At 42.7% G+C, this 19,512-nt stretch overlaps 1 protein-coding gene across 1 annotated transcript in view; it reads left to right on the forward strand.

Annotated features, from left to right (window-relative positions):
• Nucleotides 1-3,219: 3,219 nt before the first annotated feature.
• Nucleotides 3,220-19,512, forward strand: part of LOC138504723 (embryonic protein UVS.2-like) — a 44,495-nt gene continuing 28,202 nt past the window's right edge. The window contains exons 1-7 of the mRNA XM_069625260.1: nt 3,220-3,375; nt 7,915-7,939; nt 8,030-8,092; nt 14,946-15,086; nt 15,214-15,331; nt 16,815-16,990; nt 18,933-19,014. Coding sequence (XP_069481361.1) covers nt 3,289-3,375; nt 7,915-7,939; nt 8,030-8,092; nt 14,946-15,086; nt 15,214-15,331; nt 16,815-16,990; nt 18,933-19,014 — 692 coding nt within the window. The 5' untranslated portion in view covers nt 3,220-3,288. The remainder of the gene's footprint in view (nt 3,376-7,914; nt 7,940-8,029; nt 8,093-14,945; nt 15,087-15,213; nt 15,332-16,814; nt 16,991-18,932; nt 19,015-19,512) is intronic.

A 19,512-nucleotide genomic window follows, 5' to 3' on the forward strand; every position in this document is an offset into this window, starting at 1 on the left:
TCATTAAATAATTGATGAGCCCGGCACTCAATGCTCACCTTCACATCATTAATGCCTGCCTCATTTAAGGGTCATTCCCAGATGGCTTCAAGGCTGATCTCATGCAACCATTTTTGAAAAAATGGTCACTCAAAGGTCCTGGCTAACAACCAGCCTATTATGAACCCGCGGTTTATTAGCAAATTATTGGAAAAAGTAGTCACTACACAACTACTTGTCAGAATTGAACAACTAAGCCTTCTAAATGACTATCAGTGAGGGTTCCATCCCAATTGCAGCTTTGAGATAGCCACCAACGGGGTGGTGGATGATACCCTCCATATCATAGATAAGGCAACTCATTCCTCCTCATTCTCCTTGACCTCTTGGCTACATTCGACACAGTCGACCACCAAATTGCCCTTTCCCTCGTCTTGGACAGGATGGGATTCTCTGGCACTGTCCTGAATCGGCTTTCCTCCTAACTCTCAAGCAGACATCATATTGTGCTCCAAGCGACTCCCAGTCTCCTGCGTGGTCCCCCAAGCGTGCATCCTTTTTTACATTTACATGGTGCCTCTGGGGATGCTCCTCAAAGATCCTAATATAGTCATCCACAAATACACACATGATACTCTGTTGTACATGACAGTAAAACACCAAAAGGACATCAGTAGTCTTCACGATTATCAGCCCATCATCCATTCATGGGTGTTGACTGCCTACCTTAAACTTAACCCCACCAAGACAGAATAAATCCTCACTGGTCCTCCCGCAAAACAACAACTTGCCCAACAATGACTTAGAAGTATTGGACCCGCAAATTTCAGATTTAGCAAAATCCTTAGGCTTCACTATTGATAGAAGCCCATCCTACCAGCAACATATAGCCAAGAATGCCCAAATGGCCTACCTCAAAATCTCCACCCTTCACAACATCAAAGCATTCATCCTACAGCAGGACTTCTGGACTCTAGTGCAGTCCTTTGTGTTCTTGCACATAGAAGGGGGAATGCCCACTTGATTGGAGTCACAACTACTCACTTGGCTCCACTAAAAGCAGCCCACCATGCCAAAGCATGTCTTGTTAGCAGTGTGCAGAAATTTGAATGAATCACCCCCATCTTAGATGAACTACATTGGTTTCCACTACAGGCCAGGATACTGTTCAAGACAGCATTTATCATAGACAAAGCACGTTTGAGTAACTCACCGGTGTACCTGGCATCTAAGCTTCACATCTCTGGTGGCACATGCTCCTTGTGCAGCAAATTGGCTAACTGGCTTGAATCACAACTCTTCCACAAAGCGAAGACCCACAAACATTCCTTCTCTTCTCACTTAAGCACCCAACTAGGAACTCGATCCTAGTATCATCTCCCACATTTCTCCAGCTTTGCTAATGTCTCAAATTAAACAATATCCCATTGGATGCACAGACTGATGCACAGACTGCAACTCAAAGCATTGTGCTCTGTTAAGCGATGCCAGCGTAAATGCTGGATACCCGCACTCAGCACAATGATCTGCTGCTCTTGAGATAGTTCAACGCTAATGTTTCATTAAGATGGATAGCTCATGGCTGCTATGTTGTGAGCCAGAACTGATCAAGTTTAAAAAACAGCAGGGCTGACTCAGTCCTTTATTCTTCAGATGTCAACACATTCACTGCCATCAGTTGGGTAACAATAATGGTTCAATGTCATTTTTTCACTTTCTGAAGGTCACACATAAAAAATAACGATTTATTTGGTTGATGATGTGTGGCCGTCAGAAAGCGTGAAAAGGACTTGACCGAGGGCTTTTTTGGGGTACATTTAGGGGATTTCAAACACCCGAGCCTCTCTCTGCTCATCACCACCCTTGCTACCCCATACCCCGCATATACACAAATTTTCGCACACAGTTATATATACAGACACACAGACACGGACACAGAGACACTTACCCGGCACTGTCAGCCCCTGCAGGCACTTGTGTGCGACATGGGCATGACAGTTTGATTTATAAAGACCGCTCTGTCCGGTCATGGACCGGTCTTTCTTCATAAATTTTTTTTCCTAACAGGTATTATTGCTCTGCTTAGTAGCCAGTGGAATCCAACTTTAAGTGCAATATACAACCTGATATTAAAGTCTTATTGAGATTTCACAAGATGTACATACTCTCCTTCAAAGCCTGGCGAAAGAACAATGTTAAAGGCAAAGCATGTTCGCACAGAAAATCTTTGCTTCATCGGATCCAATGCTTTTTGCCAAGAAGGGACAATAATGGGCCTCATTACGAGTTGGGTGTTATTCCAGTGGTAAATCTGCTGGAATACTGGCCATCTGAATTACTGTTACTGCAACATGGTTCGTCAGAATTACCGCCGGATTACAAGTGGCAGTGGTGGTATAAATCCCCATTTCTTATGAGTCCATAGGATTGTATGTTTTTTTTTTGGTGGAATTACCATGGCAATAATTCTGCTGCAGTAATTCCACCAATTATGCTGATTTTTCACTGGAGTTTTGGAGAATTTACCTCCAACATGATGCTGGAGGTCATTCCTGCACTCCAGGGCCATACTCATGGAGCGGGAATATTGGTGCTAATTCTGTTACCGCCAAGTTTTTTCAGGATCCGCCATACTTGTAATGAAGCAGACTACTCATGGCGGCCCTTTGTGTTGAGATTTATAGAGATGTTGATGCTCTTGCTATCACGTTATATTGGTGTTTTTTTTTCAGAAGTGATACATCAGCAAAAACAAAGGCTATCATGCTAACACCTTTATTTTTCTAATCTATCTACCTACATATTAAACATGAATGTAAGTCTACTAGGCTACTCAGCCTTCAGCAGCAGCAAGCATCTGTGAACAGCGATCATAGACATTTTCTACCACATTTTCTAGAAGTCTTGCGGTTCCTGCCTGGCTGGCTCAGAACCTTGGGTGTTTTCAGGAATTTGCATTGGTTCCGCTTGGGCCAAACCCAAGGAACGGCAACGTGTCTAATCACAAACTTCATAAACATGCAGGATCGGTAGCAAACCAATTGGCCACAGTAGAAACCTAATTATTAATACATGAGTTTGTAATATCAGCGTGATTTCTTCCTGGGGCCTCTTTCCAGGACAGACACACCTTGCTTTCTTTGCAGAAGGCATACCACCTTTCATCCTGGGTTCTGATTGGTTAATTCTTTACTTCTTCCGAGTATATAATCTGCGGGTCCTTGTATCCATACTGCAGAGGTCAGAAGGAAGAATCATTGGCAGTTGAACAGGACAGAGGCAATCAAACAATTCTCCCACGACCCGAGGATGGATGGCAGAATATGGGTCTTCTTCGCTGCATGCCTCCTGAGCTCCTGCTTCGCGTTACCTGTGCAGATGAGTGCCCCAGAGCGGGTATGTGTGTTTCTAAATATGCATGGCAGACTCAAGGCTGAACCTCACTGTGCCTGTGAATGTGCAGGTGGCTTTTAATGTTTGTGTGGATGACAGGCACTCAGGTGAACTTCATTGCTCGTGTTCATGTGCAGGTGGGAGCGTCATGAATAGTATGAATGTGTATCTGTATTCACCTCATTCTGAGAATTCCTGCTTAAGCCACGGAGTGAATAAGGAGTTTAGGTATAAACGTGGTAGACCCCCAGGTGTACTACACTATGTGTGCACATGTACAGACGAGAGCCTCAGAAAGAGTATATGTGTTCACCTGTATTCATGGCAGACACACCAGTGCACCTCATTGTGAGAATTCCTGCTGAAGAGATGGAGAGAATAAGGAATTTAGGTATAAACATGGTAAACACCCAGGTGTGCTACACTATGTGTGCACATGTACAGACACGAGCCTCAGAAAGAGTATATGTGTTCACCTGTATTCATGGCAGACACACCAGTGCACCTCATTGTGAGAACTCCTGCTGAAGAGATGGAAAGAATAAGGAGTTTAGGTATAAACATGGTAGACACCCAGGTGTGCTACACTATGTGTGCACATGTACAGACGAGAGCCTCAGAAAGAGTATATGTGTTCATTTGACAGTCAGCCAGGTGTACCTGATTGCAAGTACTCCTGAATATCCGCGAGCCTCAGAGAGTGTATGGTGTTTATCTATAAGCATGGTAGACACCAAGGTTTACTACACAAATGTCGACTTTGCCTCCACTATAATTAGTTACCACCAACCTCAACAATATATATATTGACATGTTCCTCTGTAAGATGTCGATGAACCTTTAAGATGATGGGTGTCAATCAATTACCTGTATTGTCGATCTAGGGCCTGTGGTGGGGACACCTGTACAACGTGCTGGTTATGCAAGGCTCCCCTATTGGAAACTACACAACATTTATTGCCTGAATGGAGTATTTGTGAGCACCTGCACAGGGAATATTTAGGAACGTTTGTGCAATACTTAAATACCATTAGGACTAGACAATTCTGGTGCACATGTCTATCAGGTACCCACTTACCCGTATTACTTGCTATAATTCATCTGTGGTACGAATTTGAAGAGAAACGTTTGTTAATTACGCACTATGAGAGGAAATGAAATGAAATGCATTTAATTGTTTGATTATATTAAGTTAATTTAATGAAGATGAACTATGCCAGCAAGTTGCGCATCATAATCAATGCAAGCATCATTATTGTATGCTCCAATGAAACTGAGATGTACATGGATTACTTTTAAAATATAATGTGCTGTTAAACATTTTATAGATGTTACGTGGATTGTATTTATTCAGGATTCTAGCGTGCTTTTAAAGTGTGTAAAGTTTAATTATAAACTGCATCACTCTATTTATTTAAATATATATATATATATATATATATATATATATATATATATATATATATATATATATATATATATATATATATATATATATATATATATTACACTAACGTGTACATATACAGGTGTGGGCCTCAGAAACTGTATATGCGTGTATCCTTATACAGAGCAGTTACCCATGTGTACTTCATTGTGAGCATTACAGGTCAGATGAGAGCCTCAGAGAGAGTATGCGTGTGTTTCTGTACACATGCCAGAACCCCAGGTGTACTTCACTGTGAGTAGTCCTGTATATGTGAGTGCTTCGGAAGATAGTATGTGTGTTTATCTGTACACATGCTAGACACTCAGGTGTCCTTCACTGTGAGTAGTCCTGTATATGTGAGTGCTTCGGAAGATAGTATGTGTGTTTATCTGTGCACATGCCAGACATCCAGGTGTCCTTCACTGTGAGTAGTCCTGTATATGTGAGTGCTTCGGGAGATAGTATGTGTGTTTATCTGTACACATGCCAGACATCCAGGAGTACTAGCGCGTTGGTGTAATTTACAGGCGAGGGCTTCAGAAATAGTATGACATGATATGATATGATGTGGCGTTTATAACGCGCCTGTACACAAGTGCCACATTGTGAGTGTTCATGCACTGATAAGAGCCTCAGAGAGTATGCCTGTTTATCAGAGACCCAGGAGTACTTCACTGTGAGTATTTGTACAGGGAGGAGCCTCCACGTGAGTATGTGTGTTGATCGGTAATCATGCTAGACTCCTATGCGGGATTACTGTGAGTATTTCTGGACAGGTGACACCATCAGAGGTAGCATCTGTTTATAAATATACCTGGCAGACGCCCGTTTGTACTTCACTGTGAGTTGACATGTACACGCAGGGGCCTTAGAGAAGTATCTGTGTGTATTCAAGTACATGGCACAGTCCCGGGAGAATTTCAGTGTAAGTGTACCCGTACAGGTGAGGTCCTCAAAGACAGTATGCGTGCGCATCTTTGTACATAACAGACGATTTGGCGTATTAAACTGTGTGTTTATCTGTACACACGTGAGCTTCATAAATGCTGTATGCTTGTATATGCCTGGCAGACTCCCAAACCTGCTTCACTTTGAGTGTGCCTCTGCCTGTGAGAGTTTCAGATTGGTTTTGTGCGTTTATCTGTACACATGGCAAACTCCCAAGTGTACTTTTCTCTGGGTGTACCATTTGCAGAGGAGAGCCTCGTTAATGTTGCTGCATGTGAAGGAAACCTCGCAGATGTGCTATATTTTAGTGGACCAATACAGGTGCTAGACTTAATAACTATGTGATATATACATGCATGTACATAAAGTCTTCCAAGAGATCCGCACAGCAAGCTTACATGTGCAGGTGATGCATTAGCTAGAGTACAATGTATACTCGCATATTTCTGAATCTTGCCAGGAAGATGCCCCTGCAAATGAGAGGCGTGACTGCAGTTCTATGTGTACCTGCACGTGTACGAAGCTTGCCAGCTGTGCACCACTATGGGTGTACCAGTCCAATTGGGAACCCTGGCTGCAGTCTAACGTATAGCTGCATGTATGTGAATCCGCCCAGCTGGCCAACACAGTGGGTGTACTTGTACATGTGAGATCCTTGGTGATAGTATGTAACCACTGTGTTTTTGTTAATTGGCTTTTATTGACTCATGTACTCTATGCGTAGACAATGAGTGTATCAACGGCAGGCGCCAACTTCCTCTATGCCATTAACACTGAACTCAAGCAATACTTTATAGAGCCCTGGTCGCTTCTATAGCTTGATAAAAGCCCCAGTACATTTAGAATGCAGAGCTGGAAGGAACATCGACAATGCCAACAATGTCGGCATTTGTGTAGGCATGGGAAAGGCATTTGCCAGGCACTGGCATAGTGTTAGAAACTAGCCATCGATGGTAGCAGCTACACAATGGTGCAACTACCTAGACATATAAGAGCAGTTCCTGCCAAATTCCTAATACTTATACAGAAGCCAAAACTGTTCGCTTTGCCAATTATTGTGTTTAACACAATATCCACGAAGGACATGCATAGTGCTTATAAATTGAGCGGTTGAAGGCAGACCTGGTTAAACAATGTTTATTATGCCAGTAGTGTGTTTACAGCTCCAATTAATTCACTAACACACTAACTCTCAGAAGTCTGCAGTGAAAAATCACTGGCAGGTATTTCGAGCAGAGAGTTTACTGGTAAGGCTTGATAAAGCTAGCTTGAAGCAACCCCAGGAGGATGTGTGTTGGGCGGGCAGGGGCAGGAAGTGGGTGGGAATGACAATAGGAATTAGCATGACCATGGTCAGCCAATGGGTGGATAAATAACCAAACAACAACTACAAGTTTTGTGTCCCTCCTCATATGCAATTTCTCCCTCCTAGAACTCTAATGTTTTAGCGCCTCCTAGTAGTCAAAACAAACAAAGATATCAGCAGTGACTGGCGTCACTTCATTTCATATCATGTCATTGAAGCAGTGCCATGTTTAAGGTTTACATGGTATGATGGAGTGGCATTAACATATAGAAGATGAGTGAGTGATGGCACATTTAGCAACAAATCTTCTGTGTGGACATATGAGAGACTGACTACACTTGTAGATGCACTTATACCTGCCATACAGGGATAAGTGTGCACATACATGTGCAGTTGCATATTTATATACCATATGGACATAACTTGAGTCGGAAAATGCAATTGTAGATGCTGGTATATATTGTCCACATGTGCATATGTTGAATGAGTTACGGCACCTGTAGATGCAGGTACATTGTCCAAAGGGCCCTATCCTGAAGGGGTGCCTACACTTCTTGATGCAGGTGTACATTTTATGTGAGCATATTCTGAGTAAGTGACTGCATTTGTAGATTAATGTATATATGCCCTATGTGTCTTTCATGAGTGAGTGAACAGGCATGTGTAAGGTACAACAGGAACCCCTTGTGTAACCACTTGTGCAGCCTATCAGACACACAGATATATGTTCTCAGTTTTACATGAGCATTTATCCAAATATGCCCCTCTGAACCAGACCATTAGGTTTCGTTAGAATCATTGTTTTCCAATGTGGATCATTTCATGGAGGCATTGAACATTAATTTCCCTTTTTTGGCAGATATTCTACGAACTGGAGAAAAGATGTAAGTACACTCATTTAAATGCTGAAAGATGTGTGGGTGATTGTGAATCTCTTGACAGATATTGAGCTGATAATGTACCTTTCCTTTCAGATGAACAGTCTGTCAAACACCAGAACCTGGATGTCTTTGAGATCATCACCAAAGAGAATGAAGGTGAGAGAAAATGGGAGAATAATGGTAAGAACGAACCAAAGAGAGCTATGAGGAGAGCGAATGAGCAAAAAGGGGTATGAACAAACCAACGAGAGGATATTGGAAGATAGGGTGTACTGGGTCTGTAAATTTAAAAAGACTAGTAAAGTCAATGGTAACTTTACATGTTCTTGGAGACCGTAGTCAGCCCCAGAAAATGGAGTTTAAAATGAGAAGTCTGAAAAGACAACCCTGTGTCACTGCACTAAAAGTGCTGGGTGACACAGAGTAAAAAGATGATGACTATGGGGTGGGTGAGACTCCTTAGTCCATGAGCATAAAAATGTAAACACACAGCAAAACACATGTAAGAGTGGGAAAAAAGGCTCACACTCTTACCAGGTGAAAAAATTAAACCCTAGAAATCCAGCAAAGCTGCTGAGGGACTTAAAAGGTAAGGGAAATTAGCAATTTGGAGAATTCTCCCTAACATGCATGATTGATCATACAGAGAGATTTAAACTGGATACCTGCTCTGATGTCAAGCCAAAGGAGACTTCCACACACCAGTTATACCAGCTGAGCATAGGGTATGCCCTTGTCCAAGCAAACTGCATCATTTTTCAGCACTTGCAGCTGGTTGAGCAAATGGAGATATTGAGCCAGCAAAATGGCATTACAATTTTCAAGGTTGCCATTAATGGTGGCAGGGATGACTGGAGCATGAAAAGAAAATGGGTGTCCTCCTCGAACACCTCAAGCTCCTCCAGCGAGAATGTTTCAACTTCCAAAGGTCCTGAACAGCAGGCCATGTATGTCAGGACTTTTTTGCGCAAAGGCCTGACATTAGGACGATGACCATTGATACCAGACGGATCAGACATTCGTGACCAACCCGATCAGGGCCGATCAAACCAATGAACTAGGCAGATACCAGCACTTCAGACACTCAACGACGGAATTACCCCCATTAGGATGTTTGCCTGTATTCAATCTTTCCTCTCAACAGCTCACCCCTACACAGATGAGTGTGTTGTCACAGGGTTTGAGTTTGGAGCTGTGCAGTTTCTTTTAGAAAAATCAGACTTGCAGCCTTCTTTAATAATAACACAGAGCCAGCACCTTCAGCATTTTCTCCTTTTTGTTCACCTTCTGAATTTAGGCCCTCAGATCAGGACACTCCTCCTGAAATTCTTATCTTTGAAAGAACTAGCTCTCGGAATTCTCTGCACCACAAAAATCTTGGCCCAGGAGAAATACTGCTCTTAAACAGCTCCAAGATTGTAGAAAATTATCAATCACACCTGTCAATGAAAGCAGAGGCATAGTGGTACTGGATACCACTAAACATGATAATATGGTCAATGCTCTCTTGTCTAATACTTCACACTATACTATGCTCATATTAGACTGCATCCCACAAATACGATCATGCTTAGACTACAGGAACTATGTAGAGCAAGAGTGGAAATTGGTTACTTATCATGTCAGGAATCAGGGTTTTTGGCCACTTGGGATGTTCGCACTTCTGTACTATTACACACTTCCCAAAATTCACAAGGACCAGGAGAATCTACCAGGATGCCCAATTGTCTCATTATGTGGGTCAGTCCTTGAACCTTGTGGCAAATATTTGTTTTACTTCTTACAACCTTTGGCCATGGGGATGCGATCCCACTTGAAGAAAACCACAGCCGGCATTATGTGGCTGGAGCGTCACCCCTTTGACATTTCCATAGATCGTTTTGTCACTTGCAACATATCAGTGCTTCATACCAACATGTCTCTGGAAGCTGCCTTAGATGTAGTGAAACACCCTCTTGACCAACGTCCACGACACCATGAGGTTCCTACTAGGTTCTTGATGGAGCTGCTTCGTATAGCTCTATGTGATAACTTCTTTGCCTTTGGTAAATCTTTGTTTTTACAAATCAAAGGGACCGCAAACTTCGAAAACATCTACATTGTTTCTAACATTCTCATTTGAATCACACATTGTTGATTGGAAGCGTTATATCAATGAATTGTTTTTCACCCGGCATGCGGACGCTAATAGATTTAATTGACTGGCTCAAATTTGTAACCCAAAGCTCCATTTCACTCACCAGTGGAGTATCGACTAGGTACCATTCATGGACCTACTAATTAGACACTATCGTGGCTGGCTATATTCAGTTCTGTACTGCAAGGAAAAGGATAGGAACATGTGTCTTTTTTTAGTAGCCAACATTCCAAATCACTCAGTGAAAAGTTACCATGCAGTCAACTAATCAGGGTAAGGCAGAGCTGCCCGTTTAAAGATGATTTCACCACACACACACTAATGACCTTATATCCAGACTAGAATGTAGAGGCTATCCCTTGAAATTATTGAAATATTCAGCCAAATAGGCTTTTTTCACAGATCGCAAATCTTTGCTCTCCAATCACGACAAATCCCCTAGTGATGAGCACCTAATGTGCGTTACAACCTTCTCACGAAACACTACACATATCAAGAGCCTCATTAAAACAGATCAAAATAAAGAGGAAACCAGCAGTAGAGAGAGGAAAGAAAGCGAGAGGGTTGAGCAATAGGCAGAATACTGGTAACTACCATTAAACACAGTTCTGTGTGGAGATCCCCTCACCTGGGCAACCTGTAGAAGAAAGATACAAGCCCAGTCCATATATTGTTCACCCTTAGACTTCCCAATAGTTCGGCAACCCCAAAGTACCTTGGTGTTGTAGCGTTCCGTGTCGGGGAAATCGACAACCCTTCTTCAGTGTCCTCCCTTTCAGGCAGGAGTCATGGGTCATCGAAAGTCCGATGGAGAACAGGTCGAGCCACCACGGTGAAGTGGCCGCGTCGTTCCTAGCGGTGCTCGTTGATGGGGAAGAGTAAACATCCTGCAAGGAAGAGGCGTGCGGAGCACCTCGGTGTCGATAGTTCTGGACCACAAAGAGTTGAAGAACTGTGGCCCAGCAACGGCGTCAAGTCATCGGCGTCTCTGTGGTCTTTGGGTGGCGGGAAACCCACCGGTGGATGCTCCTCAGCACGTTGACGGTCAGGCCTTCTCCAGCAGGATACAGCGGCGCCGATGCGGACGAGAGCGTCATGGGATCAATGCAGTTTTTTAGGCAACGGGAGCACGGCGGCTCCAGTCGGCGACGGCGGTCGGCGACAGTGGTGGACAACAGTCCGGGCGCTTCTCCTTGGAGTTCCGTAGCAGTCCCCGTATCGGGTTGGCAGCCTGTCGAAGGTCTGTCTACCAGGGAGCTTAGGCAAAGATCAGCTGTGCACGATGGTCCCTCATAGCTCGGGAAGATGGCGCCTTACCAGGTCCTCCCTGGGTCAGTTCTTGAAGCACAGCAGCTTTCAGATTACGAAGGAGAGCAACAGCAATTCTTCTCATCCAGTAGGGCTCAAGGTTAAGCTTTACTCCAGTTACTCGTCGTAGTGGACTTCAGCTTCAGAACACGATTTCTCGCAGTGAGAGGTCCCTAGATATACTGTTGATCTCCCATTCATTCCGCTGGATCGCACTCAAGCATCCAATCACGACTACGGGCATTCATGCAGGCAGGCAGCCAATCAGGCACACAAGGTATTCAGGCCATTCACTTCTCTCCAGACACTCACAACAAGTTATGTGTATTGGGACAAGTACCGAGCCATTCAACACTCCAAGCTGCATTCATATCGGTTTCGGGCAGGGCTGTCTCAACCATTGTGTCAAACACCAGATACTAGACAGTCACTACATAGAATGTATATTTGTCACAAACTCCATTCACCCAGGTCCCACCCACAGGCGTACCCACAACATACGGTCGTTGAGAAGGCTCCAGCCAGTCTGGTCGGCACTTCCCCACACTACCATATATGGAACTTCCACCCAACAGCCAGTCAGGGGGAAGGGACAGAGGCAGGGCTTCCCGGGTCTTCAGGAAGATCAAGGTAACAGGTGATGGAAGGCAAGAGGCCATGGGGGCCATTTTGTCTCCATCAGAAATCTACCGATTCCAATGACAGGGCCTGGGCATCCCAAAATGGAGGGCGCTCAGGGCACCAGTCATTTCAGCATGGAGCTGCCAACAGCCCGTACCCTGCTCTGTGGGTCACACACAGGTGCCCAAAAACATACACTAGTGGCACAGGGTTGTACCCCTACCCATGGGTGCCATAAGGGTATCCCACAGGTCCGTTCACCAAACCAAAGGAGAGAGACCTGCACCGCCAGGAGTCCCACATGAACTCCTGCGTGGAAAACACGACAGAACACACGATAAAAAGCAGAAAAGGACAAGGATACGGAGGCCCTGTCCCTCCAATGCATTTCCAGCATCACATGCGCCACCATCACTGATTTGACTTTGGATCATGTGGCACTGCGTGTCACCTGACCACTTCATTTTGAACTTGGTTCAATAGGTAATTGGTGAGAGGGAGACTGCCGATGCAATCTTCCCACACTCTGGATCCTACGGGCACTTGATAGGTGCACAAAGGCAAAGCACCTTTACCCCTGGGCATGCTGTGTTTCCGCAGATGCTGCGCTTTGCTTCACATGCCTTGCACGACACATGTTTGTGATGCCTTTGGCATCATTTCCAACTAGATAGCATAAAACGCCTGCTAAACGCCTTGTTTTGCATGTGTTTCCCACTGACAGCGGCCGAGTGGATGTGCACTGTGATTTAGGTAAAAGCTCCATTGAGAATTCAACGCGCACTGAATCACCTATGTCGTTAAGCAAGCAACTGTCACAACCTGCACTGGATTGTCTCCAATTTGCCCAACACCGGCAACAATCTACATTTTCTTCTTTGGCATCTGGTCCTTTCCCATTATGACTACATCACTCCATGTTTTGATTGTTATGTTAATAGTGGTGGGACATAAAGAGGGTCCAACATAGATGGCAAGAAGTCACAACCCACCACCAGGACTTCCGTCTTATCCCCTTTAAGTTCAGCCAATTTGGGCTCATTCTATCAGCCACAGAGAACAAAGGCAAGGGCAAATACAAGATAATAAAGATGAAAGAGGATAACGTTGAAAGCAAGCTCCAATAATACATTTTAAAGAAAACTAGAGAGTCAGTGTGGGAATCAAAGAAAAGAAAGAAGTGAAAGCAAACAACCTAAAATGTATGAGAGTGGAAACCAAAGAGAACAAAGGTGAGATGATGGCACATAGAATAAAGGTTCAAGGAAACCACATTGGAAAACGATGACAGTAAAACAAAGAATGCGAGCAAGAACAAATCACAGAGAATAAAAGTGAAGATAAATCAAAGAGTAAGGGTCAGCGGAAACCACCCATAAGAAGAAAGGTAAGAACAAACTAAAGACTAATGGCCAAACTAATCCACAGAGAAAAAGGTTAAGCACAAATCAGAGAATGCAGGCTTGAGAAAGCATGTAGGGAAAACCAAAAATAATAAGGTTAAGAGCAAACAAATTAGGTGAGCGAGAATTTCAGTGGCCCCTGAGAATGATCATGAAAAATAGTTTCAAAGTGAAGAACCAATACAGGTTAGGCCATTGGAAGATAATGAATTACCCTACAGTCTGCAAAATCTGTACATGCTCACTTGTTTCCAAAAAGGTTAACTTGGCCCACATGCATATACAAATATAACCTTTCGGAACATTGATTTGATTTGTATTATTGTACTCTGCACATCGAACACACACTCGATAGATTTAAACACAGAAGGTGCACCGGAAAATTAATCTCAAATTTCTAAATAAAATTATTATTTGACTGTCAGATTACATAAAACATGTTTTGGAATGTGGCATTAGAAATTAATAGGATCAATAATAAGTGAAGAGTTCTGTTCTTAAATGTATGTATTTAAAAACCTAGGCAAAGGTGGGATATGTTATCCACTGTGGTCACGTGAGAAAGGTGATTATAATGAATATAGGAACACAGTGCTAGATTTGTTTTTTGATTCTATGTTTAAGTCACGGTAAATTGAAACAGAGCTTTTTTATTTATACAAGGATAGTGTAAAGTTCATAATGGATTTCTGGCTATCTGAGCTTCCTGTTCAATGTACACGTTAATATGATGTTGCATGTGAAATATGACATTAACCTCGAAGTTTCATTGCAGTTAAGCAGATAGTATCCATGCTGGTGTTCCAACAAGTTAGGAAATATTGTCTTCAAAGGGCCATACCTGCGTATGTGGTGACATCCTGACAACAGTACTGATATAAGACATTTTCTCCGGACTGAAAAAAACAAATGTGACCGAGGGAGCACCCACACTCTATGAATTGTCAGCACCTATGGGAATGCCTACAATGTTGATATTAAAAGTTCATCCTAAGCTATAGTGTAATTAAACATTCAGCAAAGTATGGGCACCACAACATCGTTCAATGAAAAACAGACTTTTCTGTGTCACGTGGATGCACATATGTTCAGTAAAGGCACACCTTTAGCCTTGAAAAAGGCTTGTTTTGGTCGAAACACTTTTAGATTTTTTTTCTCCTTATATTTCTATGTTTGCATTTAAACCAATTTTGGATTAATTATACATAATCTATTACTTTGATTCTATAAAATATTGATGAATGTGAACTTTGCATGTATGAATAACATGTCACATATTTGGTGCATTTAACTTCAGGTATAATAAGACGTATCGTGACAGACACCCAGGACACTTATATCATTAATTACACTTTGGTTTTCTGAACAGACAATGCTGTAGCCACCAAATCTGTAATTACTTCCATTTGAATGGCTTGGGCATTGCAATCTTCTTCCAATTGGCTTCCTTCCCCTGCTGGCGGAGTCCAATTCAACAACCTTGTTACTGTTGGGTCTGGTGTCAGACTCTGCATTCCAACACTCTCTTCTCTCTCGATAGGTAGTTCACAGCAGATGCGTGAGGGGGATATTGCCATGAAACCTGGACGCAGTGCCATGGTATGCACAAACAACAACTGCTTCTGGCCCAAATCCAGTGATGGAACAGTTAAAGTGGCGTACACCCTCAGCTCCACCTACAGTGAGTGACATTCCACACGTAGGCTGCTAATTCGCATACCTCTTTAATTCCTACCTCTGATTTCAGACGTCCCTTCAAAAACTGTAAAATAAATACAACATCTGCATGATCTCTCTTTTGCTCTCAGGTTCTGCAGATGTGAGTGCAATCACTGATGCAATGCAGGAGTTTTCAACACTGACCTGCATTCGCTTTGTGAACCGAACAACGGAATCAAATTACCTGCAGATCCAATCTGTGGATGGGTAAGAACACGGCCAGTTTCAAGGTCTAACACTAATGTTAACAACAGATGGTGCTTTACGAACAAAGGCAAACAGTCAGGAATACTTCTTGGAAGGATAATATAATTATTAGGCAAAAACATGTTCTTTTTCAAGATTTCCTGATAACATAGCTCCCTTTACAATATGTTTTACGATTTAAGTTATCCTTTCAAGGTGGTTTACTAACTTCGTGATATTTTGGAGAAAAGAAAATGTGATTGTCGTATGGTTATTGGATTACTGACTCTCCTTTTTTTTTTAAAACAGTCTCATAGATAGTTCTTGGTAATGCTAGTAATACACGATTGTCTCTAAAGACAGGTCCATGGGAGACTTGTCAGATGATGGGGGCTCCCACTGCTGGACTATCCACAGATCCATAGTGCACTATCGCTCCCACAGCCGCCCTTTAAAGGACCGTCTACTCGTTCAAACATTCCCATTCAATGCTGGTATATTCCATTCAGTGCGTTCCTACTTGCCTTTGGAAACATTTTGTGCTGGACTTTCAATGGCACGAGAGTGTGTGATAGGTTCCTGTTGTTGGATGTTCCTGGTCCTGAATGTTCAATCTTGTTGTCATAAGCTCAGGTGGTGGGACTTTCCAAAACACCCAACATGCAGCCTTCTCATAGGATGATGTTGCGTTTTCTTCAACTTTCACTCATACAATTCTATGAACTCATGGCTAGAGTGTACTTGCATGTGTGGTCCTTACTGTTACAGGCTCCTGGTGCTGCCACCTCCATAGATCCACACAATCCCCTTCATGTTGCAGTATTTCATTGATGGTCTCTGCATGCCTATATACATTCCCTCCTTCTGCCCAATGCCCTGGAACTGGATTCTCCAAGGCTTAATTCAATCTGGGCTCCTGTTTGAGGCTCTCGCTGGTGTCATGTCATATATTTATAAATGCACTCTTGATCATAAAGATTTTCATTGTGGGATACTCAGTAAATTCACTCTAGATAATGTTGTCAGTTGCTAGACCGACCTATTCCATCGCACATACCCTCTTGCTGTTGAAGGCTCTCTTCATGGTACGCTTCAAGGCTCTGTACTTTGCTTCTTACTGGTCTAAATCTTCGGATTAGTGTTGCGTTATATGCACAGATTGCTTTCCATCGGTGTCTGGGAAGCTTGGATAGGCTATGCTGGCTTCGGGAACAGCGACTAATGTGCCCTGGAGATTGGGAGATGTTAAACATCTCGCATTCGCTTTTGATATGCAGTCTGCGCTTTGTTAATGCCGGAACATAGATGCATTTGTGTAGTTCACTAGAACAGGAGACAGAGTCGAATGAATAGCATTCTCTGTGCAGAACTACAGTGCGTGAATGAGTGGCATTGCTCATATTACAAGGGTCACAGTGCAGTGATTTATGGGGTTCTGTTGCACATTGTGTATCGGCGCTATACAAATAAACAATCAATCAAATCAATCAATCTTCTGCCCTAGGTGCTGGTCATACGTTGGAAAGTCTGGAGGCGGCCAGGCAGTATCGCTGTCAGGGGGTTGTTTATCAAAGGGAACCATCCAGCATGAGCTGAACCATGCCCTGGGCTTTTACCACGAGCAGAGCCGAAGTGACCGTGATAATTATGTGACTATCGTAACAGCCAACATCTCACCAGGTACAGTGACAAAGCTTGCACTCTCTGCAGTCCCCAACCAAGTTGGAGAATGGCATCACAGTGGACAGTTGGAGCTAGATAACTCACTGGGGTCCATGTGATAATATATTTCTTAAAAATAATTTTCTCGGATAATAAGTATCAGTTTTTAAATATTTTCGCTTTTGTGTGTTAGGCATTGCTATTCCATTGATTTATTTTTAATGATTTGTTTTAAGGTTCACTTTACTTATTAAGGTTTATATTTTCAGGTTTTTTTGTATTTTGTCCATACCTTTCTTCTATACTTGATTGGTGAGCAGGACCTCTCCAACAATTCCACTTTCTCCTTGTGCCTTAAACCTGATATTTATTGATTTATTGATGGGTGATATTTTCCAGGGGGCTATTTTCAAGAATATTATTGTTAAGCAAACATTTTAAGAGTGACTTTATTAGGGAGATGTGCACCATGAACCCTCTTTTGATATCTGCCGCAAAGGTCAGCAGTGATCAGTATTCATTGCCATTTGGTGATATTTGAAGGAGCAGATTATGGGAACCAGGTCCTCCTTGGGCGAGCCTGACTTGGTGATGTCACCTGCTTGGGATTGAGGTTCTCCACTGAGTTATCCCGACATCCCCAAGTGTACACGTCATTGTCTTATTTATCACAATCTACTCATGGGTGGCCCACTTCACCAGGTGGTATGCCAGGAAATATGTCATTCTCGCTCTGAAGGTCTACCAGGCACAGTTCGTCCTGCTCAGTTCTTAAAGGGGCAAAGGGAAGGTCAACACCTGGGAGCAAGTGGGTCCAAACACAGAGAGGGTGTCTCTGAAGCAACTCTTAGGCCTCCTTAATACAAAGTGCAGTAAATCTGTTTTTCTGGTCTGACTCTGATCGAATTGCATTCTCTCCCCTTCATTGTTATATATACTTACGAGAGGACAACATTAAATAGGTTTGGTTAGAATACATTTGGGACAATCCATAAAAACACTAACTCTCTAACATAGCGGTGGTAAGGGGCATCTCAAATCTTAAATTCAGTCAAGGTTTCAGTATACAGGGGAAGCCTACTGAGGCCTGCTTGGACACAACATTTGAGTGCCAAAGCATCAAGGTGGTGTCACACAATGGCTAGCATATCATATCACAGGAAGCATGCTGTTATTCTTAAATTACATTTACATGTTAATGAATTTCACAAGATAAGAAGAAAATAAAAGGAGGGTCCAGCTGTTTGCCTATGCAATGGATTGTCCCTGGAAACAGTGGAACAGTATATGGCAGATAGGAAGCAATGGTTTTGACCACTCCTTTGAGTTGCACTCAGCCTCTGTACTTCTGAGATAACTTCAAGGCCCTGATGTTGTCTGGTTCTATCCAAATGTATTGTGGCTTCTAGGAAGAGGTGCATTAGAGCAAGCCCCTTTTTGGGCCGGTTACAGTAGTACAATGACTGGTGCATAGCCCCAGGATGAGTGAGCCAAGTCACTGGATATTGTTATAAACTAATACAAAGCTTTAGTTATTTGACATACTTAGGATATTTGTATCTTATGAAATGAGATACAAATATTGAAATAAGAGATTAATGGGGGTGGGCGAGTAGCATATCAGATAGAGTTCAGTGCTTCTAGACAAATTAGACAGATTAGTCATGATTGTAAATTGAATACATTCAAATATGATATGATATGATATGGCATTTATAACACACCTTTTCACAAGTCTTTCAATGCATGACAAAGCAAGATGGGAAACAGGGTGAAGACAAAAAACAACGATCTTACTAGGCCTAGTGAAATTCAGATCTCGCAAGTGATCTTACCCTGATACATAAAAATAAGAGCAACCGACCTGAGCAACCTGTGCAGTTGTTCTTTATAAACCGGTGCTGCTCTTTGTTCTCAGGTTTTCTGAGATGTGTTTCTTACTGTTTGTTTATTCTGCTAGGAAATGGTGGCAATTTTAACAAAGAAAACACCAATAACCTGGGCCTGGAATATGACTTTGCTTCCGTCATGCACTATGGAAAGTAAGTCTGAAATGTTCACCTGAATGATTAAGACAATATTCTATTGAATAAAACCCTTCTCATAAAATCCACAAGGAGTTGAGTAAACATGGCCTAGTCTTCTAATTTTGTTGGCCTTTTTGAAAGTCTTGCTCCATCTGAATCTGCAGATCATGTCTATGGTAGAAAAGTGTGAATCAGACTAAGATATAATCCATACACCAGGCACATCAGGCCTAATGGAATTCGATGAAGTTTCCAAGATTATATTGTGTCAGTAGTTCTTCCTTCAAAACATTGTCTTCTCACTATGGCTACCTTAACTATTCAAACCACATTCATTCCTGATGTTTTTTTTTCTATAAATCATTTCAAGTCCCCACCTGTAAACATGTATCATTTTTAGTTGTTCATTAGTACCTTTACAACGTAGATGAGTAATTCAAGAGAAAATCCATTACTAAGGAACACAAAGGGCCTCAATACGCGGTGGCGGTAAGGGATTACCGGCACCGGTAA

Source organism: Ambystoma mexicanum, chromosome 11, assembly GCF_040938575.1.
Source record: "Ambystoma mexicanum isolate Mex_15411 chromosome 11, UKY_AmexF1_1, whole genome shotgun sequence".
NCBI classification, from domain to species: domain Eukaryota; kingdom Metazoa; phylum Chordata; class Amphibia; order Caudata; family Ambystomatidae; genus Ambystoma; species Ambystoma mexicanum.